This window comes from Mobula birostris, chromosome X (genome assembly GCF_030028105.1).
Source record: "Mobula birostris isolate sMobBir1 chromosome X, sMobBir1.hap1, whole genome shotgun sequence".
NCBI lineage: Eukaryota > Metazoa > Chordata > Chondrichthyes > Myliobatiformes > Myliobatidae > Mobula > Mobula birostris.
Window position 1 is genome coordinate 70,825,234 of NC_092402.1, and position 19,314 is coordinate 70,844,547.

At 40.1% G+C, this 19,314-nt stretch overlaps 1 protein-coding gene across 5 annotated transcripts; it reads right to left on the reverse strand.

Moving 5' to 3' along the window:
* Positions 1-356: 356 nt before the first annotated feature.
* naca (nascent polypeptide associated complex subunit alpha) lies at positions 357-17,785 on the reverse strand. Of its 5 annotated transcripts, none has more exons than XM_072249591.1 (11): positions 17,678-17,782; positions 15,944-16,015; positions 11,430-11,528; positions 8,321-8,365; positions 6,320-6,562; positions 5,105-5,190; positions 2,670-2,747; positions 2,244-2,390; positions 1,795-1,923; positions 654-776; positions 357-474 (listed from the first exon to the last, which is right to left on the reverse strand). In XM_072249591.1, the coding sequence occupies exons 2-11, from the start codon at positions 16,011-16,013 to the stop codon at positions 460-462; spliced, it is 1,035 nt and encodes a 344-aa protein (XP_072105692.1). In that variant the 5' UTR covers positions 16,014-16,015; positions 17,678-17,782; the 3' UTR covers positions 357-459. The 5 variants fall into 5 exon arrangements, with proteins under 5 accessions (XP_072105692.1, XP_072105691.1, XP_072105690.1 ...); XM_072249590.1 differs by having other exon boundaries at positions 8,282-8,365; XM_072249589.1 differs by having other exon boundaries at positions 6,320-8,365; positions 17,678-17,785.
* Positions 17,786-19,314: the final 1,529 nt, after the last annotated feature.

The following is a 19,314-nucleotide window of genomic DNA, read 5'->3' on the forward strand; positions in this document are numbered from 1 at the left end:
AGTGCTAATGTGGGCAAACAGCTGGTATGGACAGTGGGATAAAAAGGCCTGAGCTGAACAATTCTATAACTAATGGGTACACCCAATGTGATGTGAGAATCAACACACACGTTTACACCAGTGTTCATTTTATTTCAACTCATTGTTAAAACTGGAAGGCAACTGATAATGATACGTGCAGTCCATAAACAGCAACAAGAAAAATGCCGCAGTGGTGCTTTAAAGACTTGCAAAGCATCAGACTGGAACGCCTGGGAAGTTCAGTCTCAAAGAATTGAAGCAAATATGAGGTACCAGCTTAAAGATGAACCTTTGCTGGGATCTAAACATATATACTGAGATCACTCTAAACAAAATTTACTATTTCAAGCCACATTTTTATTTCAGGTTTATTAATATAAATGGTACAAATGTACTGATGCTGCACCAAAACGCTGATACCCACTTATTTCCTGAAGCTTACATCGTCAACTCCTGCAAAAAAAAATTAAAAGTTATTAAAATCAGACAACATTCAACAGTCAACCACAAACTTAATAACTATGTCTAGTGTTGCAAGTTCAGACAAAAGCAGCAAAAGTTTAAATGAAATCAGCTTTACGACTTCCTCCCCCATTTCATAATATAAAAGAGGGAAAAAAAACAGAACATACCATAATAGCATTTACAATATCATTGTTGTTATTTTTCAATGCACGGACAGCCTTAGCCCTAGACACATTGGCTTGGGACATGACCAATTCTATGTCCTTGACCTCCACACCAGTTTCATCAACCTGAAAGAAATGGAAAAAACAGAATTTACTCTTTCTTCCAACACGTTTATCCTGCTATCTAGACCAGGGATTCCCAACCTTTTTTATGCCATAAGCTAATACCATTAAGCAAGGGGTACATGGACCCCAAGTTGGGAGCACCTGATCTACACTCAACTCACACCACTCCCATTACCATCCCAGACCAGGAAAATAAACCTGCAAGGTGCATTCATCTTTCTAATCAAGTGTCAATGAGCTGCTTCAAACAACACCCATGGGCAATGGGAAAAATTAAAATTTGTGGCTCTATTTAGACCATAAGACAAAGGAGCAGAAGTCGGCCATTCGGCCCATCGAGTCTGCTCCGCCATTTTATCATGAGCTGATCCACTCTCCCATTTAGTCCCACTCCCCCGCCTTCTCACCATAACCTTTGATGCCCTGGCTACTCAGATACCTATCAATCTCTGTCTTAAATACACCCAATGACTTGGCCTCCACTGCTGCCCGTGGCAACAAATTCCATAGATTCACCACCCTCTGGCTATTTAGGAGTTTTAATTCAAATTGTATAACTCAGGTTTAATATTAGAGTCAACCACTTTCACCTACAAAGTAATAGTAAATACTTGTATTCCTGATCATTTACTGGAGCCCAAGGCAACTATTTGACTAGTTTTACTAGCACAAAACCCATCTGGGAGTTCATTAATGATTTCAAGTCACATAGATTAGGCTAACAACTACCCAATTGCTTTAGACTCTAACAATCCACTCACCCAACATAAGCGGTGTGGGTGAAAAAAAAGAACCCAACCTCATTAGTTTCAGTGGCATGTGGGTAGCATCAATTCCCACAGCAGACTATTCAACATTCAGTTGAAGATCACATAGCAATCACTTAGATGAAATTGCTGGAAAGCTCAAGTGTACCAAGAAAGCCAACCATTGCAGAAAGTTGGTAAAAATTAGTGCTGTTCTAAGCTGCATAATTTTAAGGACTGCAGTGTTTTGGATATCAAACTCAAAAGCATACCTCCTCTTCTTCGCTCTCCTCCTGTACAGTTGGAGTCTGTGTGTTTTCTTGGATATTGGCAACAGATTCTCCCTGTACCTTGAATTTCTCGGCAGCAGCAAGCTGAGCTTGTTGAGATAAGTCCTCAATCTAGGTACAAGCACAAAATAAAAGTTCAAAGCTTCCACTGCAAACAACCATTTTCACCAAATATCAAAAAACTGCTGCAGGAAGATTTCAAATTTGAAACAATATATTCTGAACTAGCACTGGTACAAATAAAACTGATCATGAGGAAATAAAATTAGGAAAGCAGCTGCAGCACAGGGTAGTTTTGGTAGATAACCTTGTCATCAACATGATGAAGGGGTCAAAATCTACCAGGAAGTGTAGTCACATTTTGTTTATTTGAAAACACCCTTTTTTTTTTTTACAATTTACTGGTAAAGTTAGATCACATTTGTATTTACCTTAGCTTCACCGAAAACAATATAGGTATCTGATGCTGGGCTCTTGTAGACATCTGGCTTTGTGATGACAAACAGTATGTTTTTCGATTTTCTTATTGTAACCCTCGTCACTCCAGTAACCTGGCGAAGACCTAGTTTTGACATTGCCTGCAAGGAAAAGGATAACCTTCAGGAAGTTCTATTTATATATACAATTTAATAAAACCTCCTGTAGAGATTACTGTGTAATGTTTTAGCCATCTAGTTTGCCTTCAAATGCAACAAAAGCCCAAATACTTAGCTAGTGAGGTTTTGAAACCCTCACTAAAGCACATTAAACACCAATCAGAAAAATTTACCACTAACCTATTATTTGAACAGAATGCAGGCCGACACTGCTTCAACTTAAGTAAACTGCCAACTTCAGCGCCAAAAAAAATTACTTACTTTTCGTGCTTTCTTTTCACTTCTGCTTTGTTTTGCTTTGCTAACTGGCTCTTCATCAATTTCAGCTGCTGCTGCAAGCTTCAGAAGAAAAAAGATAATTAAGTCACTTGGTACAATAAGCAGAAACCTAAAAAATAATAAACTCTGTATATCAGTTTCTATACAGTGATAGTTAAGTGACTTTGCATCAGTGACAATTCTAAATGATCTGCAAGAGATACCAGCAAAATCAATCCCAGAGTTGCCTTCCCTAGATGCTAACTATTGCTGAAAATGGCAAATTGTCAACAGGATCATAACCTTGTCATTCACATCCACAACACTCCCACATCATATGCAGCATGGAATTCCCTCCAAGGTATCAGATTACGACGACGTCCAATTTTGCCATATTAAAATTACGCTCCAGTACTCCACACACCAATCTCAAAATTAAGATGGGTTTAAACTCAAATAATTGTACATAGATGGTGTCCAAGGGACTGTCAAATCCATTATCATATTTAAATTGGGTTTAATATTCAAGTTTAACTTGGTTAACCAATTATGCATATTACCCTTAGGAATCTAATTGAAGAACATTAAATTTGGCCTTGTTAATGACTTGTGGCACAAATGAAGAGTGGCAGAGCTGGTTAGTTTCAATACAACTGCCTAAAAAGTATTAAGTTTTCAAGTGTAATGCTGAAGCTTCCACCCCAACAAAAAAAAAATGGCAAGAGTTGGGAGATGCAGTCAGTCTTGTAGACAGATTCTGGTTGCTGAGGGAGGGGTGCCAGAGGACAGACATAAACTCGAAGATGTGAGTATTGCAATTATGCGCACAACTTGCTCAAATATTTCTCCATTATCTAAGCAACAATTCAATGCCCAGATCATGGGGTTGTTTGGTCACAAGCCAATACACATGGAATTTTATCCTCAGACTTCATACCTCCTTCAAAAGCAGAGCAGCAAAATAACTTCCATTGCTACTTCACACAAAGGAAACTGGCACATTTGACTCATACGTCCAACCTTTATTTATATAGCAATATATACATCTCTTGCACAGTACAGTAGAAAACACAGTATTGACCTCTTCAAATGCTTCCATCCAGATGCAATTTTATTGAAATTTCAAAATACTGTTCCCTTATAATATACAGAGATCCATTAAAATATGAAGACTTGCTAAAGATAATAGCTGAAGTTGGATGGATGACAGTGGTGGAAACTAAAACAGGAGTGGCCATGAAGCAAACTAATGTTCACATTGTCACTTATTCTTTGTTTTTATTATGAAACTTGGTGAAGACCATCAGCTTGTAAAGCAATTCTTTGTGAATTGCTAATTGTCCAAGCTGAGATTGTTGAAAAATTAACCATATCCCGGTACAAACCAAAGCCTTCAAAAGAATCAGGCAACTTGAAGTACTAAAGCTACACAATAGAATCATGCTTTAAGAATCTAGACTCTGAGCCCAATTCTACAAAAGAAAAAAATTTCACCAAGTAAATAGGTACAAAGTTAGTAGGCTAATTGCCTCCAACTTGTGAGTGGCAGAATCTGATTGAGTGGATGGGGACGATGAAAATGTGTGGAGAATAAAAATTAAGTTAATGTATGCAAGTGTAGACTTGGTGTGTTGCAAGGCCTATCAACATAGTGAGACAATAAGCCATTGGATTCCTAAAGCCATTTCCATCCTTCGACATAACTGTGACTGATCTTCCAGCTCAAACATCATTGTTCAGTCCCATGCTCATAACTCTTTAAACTCAGATTCCTTTAGCATCCAAAAATCTGCTCATCAATGGCCAATATCCTCAACGTAGAGAATTAAGGAATTACCACCCAATAAGAAATTACATTGACGTGTATACTAGAGAATGCAGATTCACAGCATGTTGCCTGGATTGAAGAACTTTAGCTATGGGAATATTCGATTGGCTGGATTTGCTTTCCCTGGAACAAAGGGGGCTAAGGGACAACTTGATAGAAGTCTATAAGATCATGAGAGGCAAAAATAGGGTATATACTATCTTTCTCCTCACTGTGGTAATAAAACCAAGAAGCCACAAGTTTAAGGTGAAGGTAAGGAATTTTAATATGATCTCAGGAGCAAGTTCTCTTTAAACAGAAAGTGGCTGATATTTCTGCTCTTCAATGCTGTCACCCTTCCCTCTAAATTAGGTTGGTGAACAGAGGGCTAGACCACTCAATCTCTACCACCCCAGGAAGCAGTCTCATGAATTGTTATTGGGCATATTTTCTGAAGGCGGGTAAATTTTACATAAACTAGTAAAGGTGGGGATGGTTGCAGGCAGACAGCACCCCAATATGTCTGAGCTGCTGAAAGATGAGAACTGTGGGAAGGACACTATACAGTGAAGTCTGTTTGCCTTTTGAAGCAGTTTTTATAATTGTTATATTTACATATTTGCAGACACACCTGAGCTTGCTGTGTTGCTGACTGCGTTGTATCCTGTTCTTCCAGTTCTGGTACCGATTCATCGCTGTCCGATTCTGTCCCAGACCCTACAAAATGTCACACATTTAATACACGGCTCCGCACAGTGCAGCTTTGCGGGATTTTCAGTGGTTTGCAAAAAACGTGCTATTTCTGGGGAAAGTGAGGGACACCATTTTAGGTCATTACCATAATGCAGCCATGCTAACCAAGGTGGAGAAAGTGTAAACCTGTGCAATAAAGCTTGCTCAATGGATTTAAAAAAGTGGATTCAGATTTATCTATTTTTATATAGCCATTAAGCACAAAACCTGAAAACAAACATGGTTAAAAAACCTTTGTGGCAGTTTTTTTTTAAACCTTCAAATGTTATTTACAAGGAGGAAAAACACCTAGATTCTTCAATGCTAAGCCAGCTTAGCTTTCACACCATGCAGTAAAAGATTTCAAGGTTAGCGTGAATATCCTTGGTACCAGATTACGTCACTAATTATATGGAATTTCAATGCTCCATTCTCATACCTGCAATGCTCATCCTGGTGTAGAAAATAGGCAAATAAAATCTGCAATATATACACTGGAGTTTGGGTGTCCCTTTTTTAGTTTCAGCATGTGAGGCAAAGTGTTAATACAATTAGTGTACTACAAACCTTTCAAAACCAGTTCAGTCAAGTTAAATCCTTGTTTCTTGTGAAATATAAGTGAAGAAAACAAAAAGGTGGACTTCACACTGTCATTAGTACACAAGCTTTATACACTCTGTGGCCATGGTTGAAATTTGTACATCATTAACCTGCCCCAAAAAGAGACAGCAATTCTATAATACAGGTCACAACTGATGCATTTCCTTCCAAGGCAACTGGAAACAAAGTGAAATTACACTCATCTTTTTTCCTTGACCCAGTTAGAAATTGGGATTTATGATTAGAATTTCCTGGTGAATAAATTTATAACAATAGTACAGATTTCAAACCACACAGTTTTCCCTTGCCGCAGGACAGGCTAACTTTAAGCTTTCTCATTCTGGAGGGCAACACATATTTCAATAAAACATTCCAAAGAGCACAAGTGCATCACTTAAAGGTTAGCCTTTCCCAGGTGTGAAATTTATTGAGTCTTTACTTCTAAGTTTAATTCAAGTGCACAGTTCAACTAAGCAGGACACCAGTACATGCACACCTCAACCAAACTAAATACCCTCATCATTTTGCTTCACCGATTCCTTTCCAGTCAGAGCAATCTTGGGAATTGCCTTCTCAACAACAGGTGGGACAGGAGCTTCACAGGGGGGAATCTTGTTGATAGCAGGAATCAAAGGAGGCATCTCGTCATCGTCATCAATTTGGACAGCAGAAGATAATTCAGGGGATGGGGTAGTGAGTTGAACAGAGGCAGGTGGGAGAGTGAGAGATGCAGGAAATTCAGTGACAGGTCTAGATTCTGAAGATAAAGAAAGTTCAGTGGATGTAGGTACCTCATCAGATGAATAATCAGAAACAGGTATAGAGGATGGCAACTCAGTGGCAGCGTGCAGAGGCGGCTGAAGCTGTGAATTCGCAGGGGGATCAAAAGGCAGAAGCGAGTCAGAAGTGTGAGCAATTTGGGTAGATAAAGCTAGCTCAGAAACCAGGGGTTGAGGCTCTGAAGAGGGCAAGTCTAAAGACTGAAGGAGCTGAACTGGTGGGACTGTTGCTGGTGACTGCTCGAGAGTAGCCTTATTGGCACAGAGCGCGTCTTGACACACAGAAAAACCAGAATTGTCGGAAGGCTTTTCAGGAAAAGAAAGGGGCACAGTGTCACGTGGTTCAGTTGCAACTGGAGACTTAGCTGCAGCAGTCTCTAGAGGACTGGAGGGCAATGGCAAATCAAAAGGAAAATGGCCCATGGCCACTGCACTCTCAGAGGGCAGGGGCATTGCCACTTCACTAGAGAGCACAGGAAGCTGCACAGCTTTGTCTGCAGTGAGTACAGGCACTTGATCACCAATTCCATCAGTGGGCACAGGTTCATCAACAACAGTATCAGCTTCAGGGAAAGACAACCTAGCTGGAGTGATAATACTATCATCAGGCGAAGGCACAGTGGCTGTAGGTACAGCAGCTACATCAGACGAAAGCTTTGCGGCCACGTCAGTTGTAACTTGTGCATCAGATGAAAGCAGCTGAAGGGCATTGGCAGGTAGCACAGGAGAGGTAGCTATAACATAGTCACATGGAGAAGGTCCGGAGCTGGCATTTACAGAGCCATGAGGGTCAGAAACTGGAGGTGGATGGGCAGTGGCAGCAACCAAATTGGTGGACAAAGAGGCAACAGGAGTAACAGGGTCAACTAATGCTGGACTATCAGCACCAGTATCAGCAGGGAACACCGTGGTAGCAGGTGAAGACAGTTCTTCTTGAATGGCAACCGCATCAGCTAAAGGCTGCCCAAGGATGGATGGAACAGGCTGGTCAGCAAGGGAATTCATTTGATCAACTGCGACAGCTGGGGGCACAGCAGTGGCAGTACCACTGCAGGAAGCTAGAGCATCAGGGGTGACCTCTTCATTTTTCACAGACCCAGGCAGACTTCCCTCCAATTCAGCCAAAACCTCACTGTTAATAGGAGTGGCACTTGGAGAGTCAGTGGACAAGTGCGACTGATCACTGCTGGAGCCATCAACCACTTCAGCTGATGTTATACCAGCGGGTGCTGCAGGGGCAGGCTTAGGGACAAGGTTAGTGTTAGCAACAACAGCATCAGCTGGGGGCAGTCTCACATCAGAATCTACTTCAGTGGTCAAAGAAACCGCAGTGTGAGAAGGTGATAACTCAGATTGTCTGCCGACCTGGTCACCCCCTGAACTTGACTGATCAACAGTGGGCACAGCAGCTGGATCAGCCGACAATTGCTCAACGGAAGTAGCAACCGTATTAGATGAAGGCAGCCCATTGATATCAGTCAAGTCAGGAGATGGGGATAGTTGACTGGCAGCAGGACAAGGTAGCACCTCAGAAGAAACAATAGAAGTAGAAGACAGAGGGAGCTCTGAAGGAGATTGGACAAGAGGTAGCACATTAGCAGACAGTAGGGATGAAGGTGTATTGTTGATTGTTTGGGGAGATGGAAGCTGAAGATCAGGGTCATGCAAGTCAGTAGCAGCTGAAAGCTCCATCTTACTGGTACCGCTGGATTCACTTTCAGCCTGCATGTACTCACTGGCTGAGGAAACCGAGTCATGCTCAGAACTGGTTTCAATAGCAGCTGTTGAAGATAACCAAAGAAAAACCATCAATATGAAGTAGAAAGAGCAGAACTGTCACTAGGACTTCAAATCAAAGTGCATTTAAGACTAAACGTTACATTAAGCTCTGCAGTGCAGAAGAACTGATTCAGCCCAAATGATCTATGGTTATTTAAGATTTCCACAGCAATCTTCACTCATCCTACACGTCCTTTATGTACTTTCACACTGCTGTTTAACTAAGCCATTCTTGTCTCAAGCTACTTGATAGAAGTTTCTCTCAAATAACCCACTGAATATTATTAGGTGATAAGTTATGGTCTCCCCTAAAACAGAATCAAATGCTTTCGAGTTCAATAACTGATTAAAGCTCCTAGTCCTACTTGACAGTTAGAGCTTCAAGCCCAATTATCAACTTTTCACCCATCTTCCTCACATGATCAGAACTGCACAGTACTGAGATCTGAAGTTCAACATGTTTACTTTTGAATTCTCTCCTTCGATAAATGAAACTCGTTGCCTAGTGCTTCTTGGGTAGCTTTGAAGCTGCACCATTACTTGTATCTACCCCTAGATCCCTTTGTTTTTCTACCCATTAAGATACCCAAGGACAGGGGTCACTTGTATTAGCCAACACATCTACTTGAAATTGTATTTCTGTATTTACATCTTGCATCCCAAACCACCTCAATCCCACTCCAAAACCAAATTCTACTCTTTTTATTTTTGTAATTTAATTTCATCTTTGATCTGTTTTCATTAAAGTTAGAATAAGTGCTAATTTACTGAAATACAAGATCCTGAAGTGGCAGTTTCCGTTATTAAGATCCCAATGAGGGAACGTTGTTACATTTACTTTTTTAAAACATTTTTTATTTTTATTTGGATAAGGAATTCACAAGTATCATGAACTTTTTCCACATGTATAACCTTTTCCATTTTTCTTTGTATATGTATAAAACTATAGTTACTTATACATTCCTAAGTACACATTATGATATAAAAAGAAAATAGACACTTAAATAGATAATTATGTGCAGTTGAAATTCTAATCTATTAGGCTAAGTAATGATATTAGTTGTTAAAAAAAATAGTAATAATAGTGGATTAATAATAATTTCCATATCTCTCTGCTGGACCATTTCTTCTGGTCCAAAATGTTGTATGTAAGCCTATGTAACAACCATTGTAGGTGTTTACATCCTAACTTGCTCATGTTTGCTCCTACCCCCAATCATAATTATCCAATCCCTATGTACTTGTTTACTTAATTTTATCATTTTTTTTTATCCCTTTCACCAAATCTTTTCCTTTACTTGAGTTAATTCTCCATTTTCCAAAAAAAAAGAAAAGAAAAACAAAAACAGTAAACATTTAGACCAGGGGGGCTTATGTTAGCAATATTACTGTGTTGATGAGAAAAGCAGTATAAATCATTAGGAGAGTCATCTAAAGTCTGCTCGCTTTGGGGTTATATATTCAATCCATTTATTCCAAATTTGATAAAATTTTTCTTTTTGAATTCTCAGGGAGTAAGTCCTTTTCCAAGATACTTTAAATATTTCCAAGATAATTTCGTGCCAATCTTCTAATGTAGGTGGTATTGGTTGTTACATTTACAATTGTTTAAAAGTGACATCCATAGAAATTGTTTCTCAGGGGATAATGAATCCATGAAATTCACCATCCTGAAGGACTGTGGAAGGAATTAAAAAGGAAGACAATTTTTAAAGACCAGGGAATTTAGAAGGCTGGGGAAAGACAGAGTTGAAGCTTGGGGTAGGTCAACCATGATTATACTGAACAATAGGGCTGGCTTAAGAGGTCAGGTGGCCTACTTTCTACTAATGGCTGACTGAAGTTTGTTATCTCATTAACAATCAACACATGTGGGAGGCATGTTTAGTGGTGTGTAGGTTACACAAAATGGTCGTTGTTGATAGTTAAGAAGATGGTCTTAGGTTACAGAATGATAAATGATCAGCTAGCAAGCTGTGTGGAATGAAGAGGGAATTTAATCCTGACAAGTGCAAGGCAATGCCTTTTTGGATGTCTAGTAAGAGTAGGGCATGCACTATGAATGGTAAGACCCTAGGGAGTATAGAAAAAGACTCCAGCCCTGCTGAAGAGTCTCGGCCCAAAATGGCGACTGTACTCCTCCCGCCCCCCCCCCCCCATAGATACTGCCTGGCCTGCTGAGTTCCTCCAGCATTTTGTGTGTTGCATGGAAAAAGACCTTGCTGTGCAAGTAAAAGGACTACTGAAGGTGAAAGCACAGGTAGATATGGTGGTATACAGAATACTTGTATTCAATGCCCCAGCAAATGAATGCAGCATTGACATCATTGCATAACTTTATAAAATATTAGTCTACAGCTAAAGTAATGTGTGTAGTTTAGAAAATTATTGCGCTAGAGTGCAATATGTTATGTGATACAGACTGGGGTTTTACTCGGGAGTAGAGAGGCCTGAGGAAACCTCCAGAGATGTACAAAATTATGAGTAGTCAGGGTGGAGAGTAAGAAACGTGCCCTTGTAATAAACAAGTCTAAAAATAGAGAAAATACTGTAGATTTAAGGCAATAGGGGAATCCAAAAAAAATTCCCTTTCCATCTCCCAGAGGGCATTTGCAACCTGGCATGCACTCCCCAAACTGCAGCTAGATACTCTTATTTAAAACGTACTTAGATAAGCACTTGAATCACTAAGGCATAAAAGGTGATTGAGCAAGTGGTGATAATTGGGATTAATGATGGGGGGGGGGGAGTGGGCTCTTGTGCTGTGTGACTGACAAACCTTTCTTCAACTTTCCATTAAAAGCACACATTGTTGGTCCAACACTACGCTAACCTAGGGATAGCATTTGACTTAAGTCTTTCAACTAATCTGCGGCTGAAAGGTAAACTAATTTTGGGACAGCGGAAGAACGGGCTAGATTCAGGAAATTCAGACCATGTAATCCTAAATCACCACCCACTGCACATAAATGGTTATAACAGAATATTCAAGTGCACAAGAAAGTTGTTAGCAGAACTGCAAATTTCAGATCACTGTTAGTAAGAGATCATCTATGATCAATCTACCTGCAGTTTGAACAGACTTCTCAGGAGAAACGGGGGATACAGGTGTTTGGGCTGTAACAGGCACACCTGAAGGTCCTGAGGCAGGAGCACCAGACCCGGCTAGAAATTTGAGCAACAATGTGAGTTACAGACAAAACTTAAATGCAAATCCAGTCTTAAACCCAGAACTTTATATATACTCATACATACAGCTAGCAATTCAGAATTAACTGCTACTTCATGAGTTAACGGGTGTAGGTAATCTCTATCTGGTTTTATAAATAATTGATAAACCTAGCCAAATGTAAAAAAAAAGTCTCTAAATCCAAATTTGACAGGGCATTGAAAACACAAGTGGGTCAACAATGGTGACTTCTAGTCTGCACTTATTTGTGCTTAAGCCAGATATTTTCAAGGCTGCTCAGAGGAAAACAGCTTTCATTTCTATCCAAGTGTGTTGATTTGGTGACCACAGATGTGCCTGAAAACCAAAGACAAACTTTCATTAAACTGAAGCAGATTGTAGACCCACAGTTGGACTCTTCCACCCCCCACCCCCATGAAAAAGAACAGAAAGACCACTCTTTCAACTCTCAAGACCAATTTAATCACCTCAACATTGAGGGGAATAAATGGAACAAATCCCAGCCTGATCAATCCTTCCCCAAGTTACCACCTCTGTTCTAGCATCTACTGTCTTCTAAAGTCCTTTTCAATTCAATGTAGAGAAATTAGCTTGCAACAAAAGGTAAACATCTTTTCATTATTCAATAGCCTATATTTATTCTACTTCTCATAGGTTTTATTCAAAGTGAAATGGATGCATTAAAGCAAACTTGGACATTTACTTTCAACTGAACTCAGGCTCAGAAGACAGGATAAACTTGCAAATGTTAAAAGTTAAGAGTACTGGAAATGCACAAGACAAGAAAGTTCTTTGTAACGGTGTACTGACAAGACAATTTATATACATTAAACAAGCAGAATGTGCATATTTCTTTCACTCAAGTTAAAATGATGATGTTTCACATTACCATTTACATTATACAAACCTTGGGCGTCAACAGACACTGTTACCCTTTCACCACTATTTCCCCTCACCATTGCAGTACTGTACAATTTCAAGTTTACCACTCAAATGGAGATATGGGGGTTAATTTGCCATATTTTACTTCAAACTCTGCAACTAATCCAAAGTCAAGAAGGTATGTTTAAGTTGGCACAATGCCCTGTAATTAAAAATCTGAGTGCTCAATACTGAAATACATCTGATACACCCACATGTAGATCATGCACACCAACTTGACATGCACCACCAACACAACTGCAATCAAACCCCACCTACTTTCAATAGGTGAAAGGGCAGCCCATGGCAGACTGTTTGGCTATCAGAAGTCCTTTTGATCACATTTTGAAGGGGTGTCATTTCATGACCTTTCAGCAAGTGGTAAAAATAGATGACTGAATAAGAGTAGAGCTTAAAACTCATTTCTTTTGAGCACTCAGATCCTGTTATAACCTTGAATTTACAACCTACACACAACTGACTATCCTCAACCACAAACTGACCTTAAGTATTAACTATAATACATGGAAAATATTTCACCTCTGCCGAGGTACAGCCATCCAAACTAACCAGGCAATTATATCAACCCCAAATGTAGTTATCAATTCCTCCAAAATTAACTGCACACCAGTGAAGTATATTTACATTTTTTTTTACAATAGACCAAATATATTGTAGCAGAAGCATCATTCATGCTGCAAGGGAAAAAAATACACTCTAGGTGAAACTAGAGAATGCAGGATTACTTTTCTGCAGACTATTTATTTAGTCTGACAGTTAAGTTTTCCTCAACGCATAAGCAATTAATATTCACAAGTCTTGAGTAAACCTAGGCAGTATTTTACACCAGCTTCCATAGAAATAAGAGCAAACACTTAAGTATCAAAATGCAACCAATTGCATTGACTGTTTTACACCATCCAGCTGCTGCAGTTACTGTTGTAATGTTTTCATCTGCATTCATTCTGAAGTATTGCTTAGAGCCTTAGTTGACTTCTCAGGAGATGAGATGATTTTGACTTGTCATATTTACTCTGCGCAAAGTTTGCTGCAAATGCTAATGCAACTTTTAAGTATAGGTGCTGAATTTTAGGAAAAGCACTTTTGAACACTGGGCAATATACACTGACAAATTCAAGCAAGCATTCCAACGTTGTAGCTTGTTTTGCGCACATTGTCTGCTGCAAGCGCAAGGAAACATTTTGAAGTTATTAGCATGTTATATGGCTTTAGGACAACCCTGAGAAGAGAGGTTTTTTAATGCAATCTTGCTTTTTCTTTTTGCGCATACAAGCCAATAACATCTTTAAAAAGGTGACTGCAATTTCATTGTGGTCAGGATGCAAGTTGCATTCGGAATATCCTGACAGAAGAATGGATTTTAAATGCAAGTGCTTCTCTTTATTACAGAATTGTAGTTTAAGCTGGTTATACTCCTGTAATAAAAGCATGGATAGCGAACTTTATCAGCTTTTATGTACTGAAAGTTAACATAACTGGCACAAGTCAGACATGCCCTCCTGCTGATGTACCTTCTGAAAAGAAAAATCTTATTTAAAAATTATCACATAGCAGTAGTTTTAATGTAGGATTTTCACAAGCCACTGCATTTTCTGCCCAGTCAGAACCTACAGGTTACAGCGTTAACAGACGTGAAGGCTCCTGAGACACAGCATTCTCAGTGGTGGCCTCCAATAGGGAAACTTCCATTTGCTATCTCAGTAACAGCTGAATCAGCAGCCGGAGTAATTTCGCTCAAAGCAGTACTTTCTCCCCAGGGGCAGGGGAAGTGCTGGCACCCTTGTGATCTTCAGCTGTCCAGGATTTGTATCATACTGAAAGCAGTCAACCAAGCTAGGCATTTACCTTATGTCTTAAGCGACTCATTTCACCAAAGAGGAAGAGGCTGTTGGAATTCCAACACCCAATCATCACGTGCCAATTACAAGGTGATGAAAGGTAAGATGGCTTCAGACTGAAAGTCAGTTAAACAATCTAGAACTCTGGACCTCATTAATTTGCTATACCAAGTGTGGAAAATCCCAAAAGACAACTATACAACACGGGGCAAAGTTATACTTGCATCCTTGGTCGTCTGAGAGGTATTGCATTGCATAAAGCTCACAGCTGCCCAGTTACAAAAACTATTAAAATTGTGCTGGCTTCCAAAATTGATCATTTTGAAAAACAGAAGATACCCAGAGGCATTTCAATTTGATAAAGTGCATCTTGAAGCCCGGTAGCTTACTTTCATCACTATGAAATGTAGAATCTTTCAGTCCTTCACCTTATTGACTCATTAATTCTAGCATAGAGCTAGCAAACAAGTTTTGTTTAAAACAAGCATGTATAAATAGTAACCTTGAGCCCTAGTTTCTTCAAAAGATAAAGCATGCTATTAGCAATCCTGATTAAAACCCATTGTTTACATTTTAACCTAGAATTCCAAAACAGCATAAAGACTGCACTCACTGCTCAGCCTACTTAACCCCAACAAAATGTTTCATGTATCAGCATTCAAGGCTTGGACAGAATGCAACTGCTTCCATTTTGTACCCCAAATATGCTGTGCTGCGGTTCCACAGCTATGTGTAACAAAAGAACTCTGCAGCAATTAGCAAAGCAATGAAATGGCATTTGCAATGAGGAATGCTCATTGTTTGCTGCATGATAATCCCAAACAGCTTTGAGCTGAACAAAGAATCTGAAAAGCCAGCAGGCATTAATGGATGCTAATTTTCATAAATAGGAAAAAGTTTGGCTAGAAGGAACTTGCCTGTAAACGAAAAAACAAACTTGATAAATTTGCTCCTTTAGAACCAGCTGAAAATACCCATGTAAAAAGCTGCTGATATTGTGTGCCACATTGATTCATTTTTTTGGATTAATGGGCGAACATCAAGTCACCTTGATGTATAAATGCTCTCCTTACCATCCTCCAAGCAATGTGGCAAGTTGGAAGGGACACAACAGGGTGCCAGGCAGCTCCAAAACATTAATACAAAAGTCACAACTCCCAAAGGATTAATAGACTCCCTCAGTTCCTCAATTTCAAATCAAACAATAACCCTGCAGTACAAAGAAAAAACTGAGATTCTTTTCCGCAGGAACTGGGCCAAATCACAATATTCACCATACAAAGTCACTTAAACGATGAAGGCCCAATCTTGGAACCATGGATTGGCAGTCTACTATTTTCACTTATTCTTAAAGCAGGGTACCAAGTAAACTAATCCACATTTTGGAAATAATGCCAAAGAGAAGGGAACAATGCAAAATTAGATCCAGATATTAAAAATGCTTGACAAGGGCCACCAAATGCTCTGGAATAAACATAGTATGACTTAGAAATTAACGTATCAAACCTTGATCACTGCTCAAAAGGACCCAAATGAACAACCCAAAAGACAACAGGGGCAGGTGATGTCCAAAAATGAGGATCCCTCTCATGCAACTGACAAATACAAACCTGTTTCAGCTTGGGGCTGCTGCATTTCTTGCTCTGTGGCAGGAACGGTTTCTGTGGCTTCACCAGGCATTTCTAGACAGAAAAATATCCATTGGTTAGGAATAATGCACATGCCATTAATCAAGAGCGTCCACAGAAAGCCTGGTTGTGCTGAAGATGCAGCCTTTGAAATAAACTCACTGGTAAGCGGGGGGGGGGGGGGGGGGGGAGAAGAGGCTTCATATAGAGGCACTGAGTTAAATACACTAAGACAGTGACTGTAAGTGGAAAGTACATGCAGATCCATGTGCAATATCCTTCAAAATCTGCTGCAAATTTACAGCTCAAGCTTGCCAAATTTAGGCTGGTGGTTGAATCATAGAACACCAGGGCCAAATTTGCTATCTCATCCACAATCTGAAGAGTGAGCTAAAAAAAAATCACCCATGTCAATCAAATGGGATCTTTCTTGAACCTAGTTCAATTAAGTCAAAAGATGCTGATAAAATTAACAAGATAGCATTAAGTTCAGAAATAACAAACTGCTGGAAACATGTAGCACCAGTAAAGAGAAACATTTTAAGGTTGATGACTTTACATCAAAACAAAAGGTCTGTTACTTGAAATAACTTCTCACAGATATGTCTATCCTGCTAGGTGTTTCTAGCATTCTGATTTAATATTTTCAGATTTTTAAAAAAACTTTTAACTTAAAAGACTTCACCCTGGCTTGGTCAACCTCTTCAACTTTAACATCAAATCCCCAACACAGAAACAGGAGAACTTGCGTGCAAATTAAGCTGCAATGCAAGTGGGAAAGGTACAGCAAAGAGGAATAGTAATTCCAAGTATTATTCTATTTATGGTTGTTGAAAATCACCTTGGCAGCTACTGGATTGGATACAAATTCAGGGTGTTATTACCCAAATGTATACTCAGTTTAAAGGCCAATTCATCATGCAAATATAGAAGTCCATGAAAGTCATGATAAATGTAATGCCTTAATCACATGACAAACTAGACAATTCAATTAGTTCCTATTATACTTCAAGGGTGAAGGAATTTTGACTTACAAATCATATTAAGACTTTGTTATTGGGGAAGAACACATTATACATAAACAGGACCAATAAGGCTTTAAGTTCTTAAAAGTTTGGTGAGAATTAACAAAAATAAAAGATCTAATTGTAGAATCTGCAGATGACGGAAGACTAAATAGTCTAGAAGTCAGAAAGACACGCAAGTGTAAACTGCTATTTTTCACCTAAACTCACCAGTATGAAAGGACAGGATAATAGGAGGGGGGAGATCACAAAAATGGGTACAAAGGAAATAAACAGTTTAGACACTTTACAAAATAGCATTCCAATACACCGAGAGAAACGGTCGAGACAACTTTTCGCGGCCTACCTCCACACGTTCAAAAATACAGAAGTTTAAAGATAAATAACCCATTACACAAAACATGCCCTCAAACAGAAAATTCAGACCAAAGTGTGCTTGACAGTCGGTTTGCTTTTCAGCCCCGCTACGCGTTAAACTGCCCCTCCCGGGTCACCACGAGATCGCCTTCACCATCTCCCTTCAGCCCCACACATTTCTCTTAAATCTGCCCCCAAGATTTAGCCACTTTTCCCAAGCAATTTTTAAACCATTACGATCGCCAAGTTCTCCCTTCCCACCAAATGCGAGATTTAAGACTGCTGAAAACAAACAACCCAGTAGATGGAGATGGATTTCCTACAGAACACTTACTGCCTCAGTTATTCAGATTCAAGATGGCTGAGAAAAGAGAAAGGCGGGCTCTCAGATTTTACAAAAAGGTCGCGCGTCCGCTTCCGGGCTCTCCGCAGGATTTGAAGTCCCGCCCCCCGCGACTACCGATTAGTCAACATTCTGGTGATTGACTGTTTACAGTTCGCGCCCTCCTCGGTATCCACGCATGCGTGAAGAACACGCACAAAATGCAGGAGGAGCTCAGCGGGCCGGTTAGCATCTAAGGACGGGAATGAATAGTCAATGTTTCGGGCTGAGATCCTTCATCAGGACTGGAAAGGAAAAGAGAGTGATCCCTACATAAACTGGAGGGGAGCATGCAGGGGAAGAAAAGATGTGCTCAGTGATAAGATCCCATTGGAGATGGTAAAAGTTATGGAAAATGATTTGCTGGATATGGAGGCTCATAGAATGGTAGGTAAGGACAAGGTGTCAGAGATAGACCAAGAGAATTTGAGGGCAGGGTGGAAGTTGGAGGCACAGTTGGTGAAAGTGACAAGCTTTGCAGGGTCCAGGAAATAGCACTAATGCAGTTGTCAATGTACTGCAGGAAGAGTTGGGAAGTATTACAGTGAAGGCTTGGAACATGGACTGTTCACTTAGCTGACGAAAAGACAGGCATTGCTGAGGCCCATGTGAATGCCCATGGCTACACCTTGTGTTTGGAGAAAGTGGGAGGAGCTGAAAGAGAAATTGTTGATTGTGAGGACCAGTTCTGCCAGAAGGAGGAGGTTGGTGGTGGTAGAGGGGAAACATTTAAGTCTGTTATCATGAAAAAAGCAGAGAGATTTAAGGCCTTTCTGATGGGGAATGTAAGTGTATTGGGATTGGATATCCATGAACACAAATGGAATTTGTGATCATGACCAGATGATCTGTTTTTATTTTGACTGAGGGATCTAGCAGTGTAGCATCACCTCAGGATATCAGACGAGACCATGTATTCTGATCTCTGCGGTTTGAACCTATGACCATTTGATTTGGGCAAGTTGGAGTGATAGACTCATACAATATAGAAATAGCCACAAAACCCAAGGGATTCTGCAGATGCTGGAAATCCAGAACAACATATACAAAATGCTGGAGGAACTCAGCAAGTCAGGCAGCATCTTGACGAGGTTCTGCAAAGTGAGATCAGAGAGTTAGGTTCTAAGTTAAAGGGCAGGACCGACCTCCAGGGTTGTGATCTCAGGATTGCTACCTGTGTCACGTGCTAGTGAGGTCAGAACTAGGAAGATCATACAGTTTAATAGATAGCTAAGGAATTGGTGTAGGAGGGAGGGCATCAGATTTTTGGATCATTGGGCTCTCTTCCAGGGAAGGTGGGACCTGTACACAAGAGATGGTTTGCACTTGAACTGGAAAGGGGCTAACATCCTAGCAGGAAAGTTTGAGAGTGCTGCGGGATTGTGGAGGGGGGGTGCGGGTTAAGCTAGAGTAGCAGGGGGTTGGGAACTAGAGTCTCAGAACAGTTAGTGGAGAGGTTGTGGAGACAGATGTTGTTAAGACCTCGGACAAAGTCAGATATCAAAAGGTAGAGCATGGTACAACTAATGTTTTGAGCTGCATGTATTTCAATGCAAGAAGCATCGTAGGAAAGGCGGATGAGCTTGGCA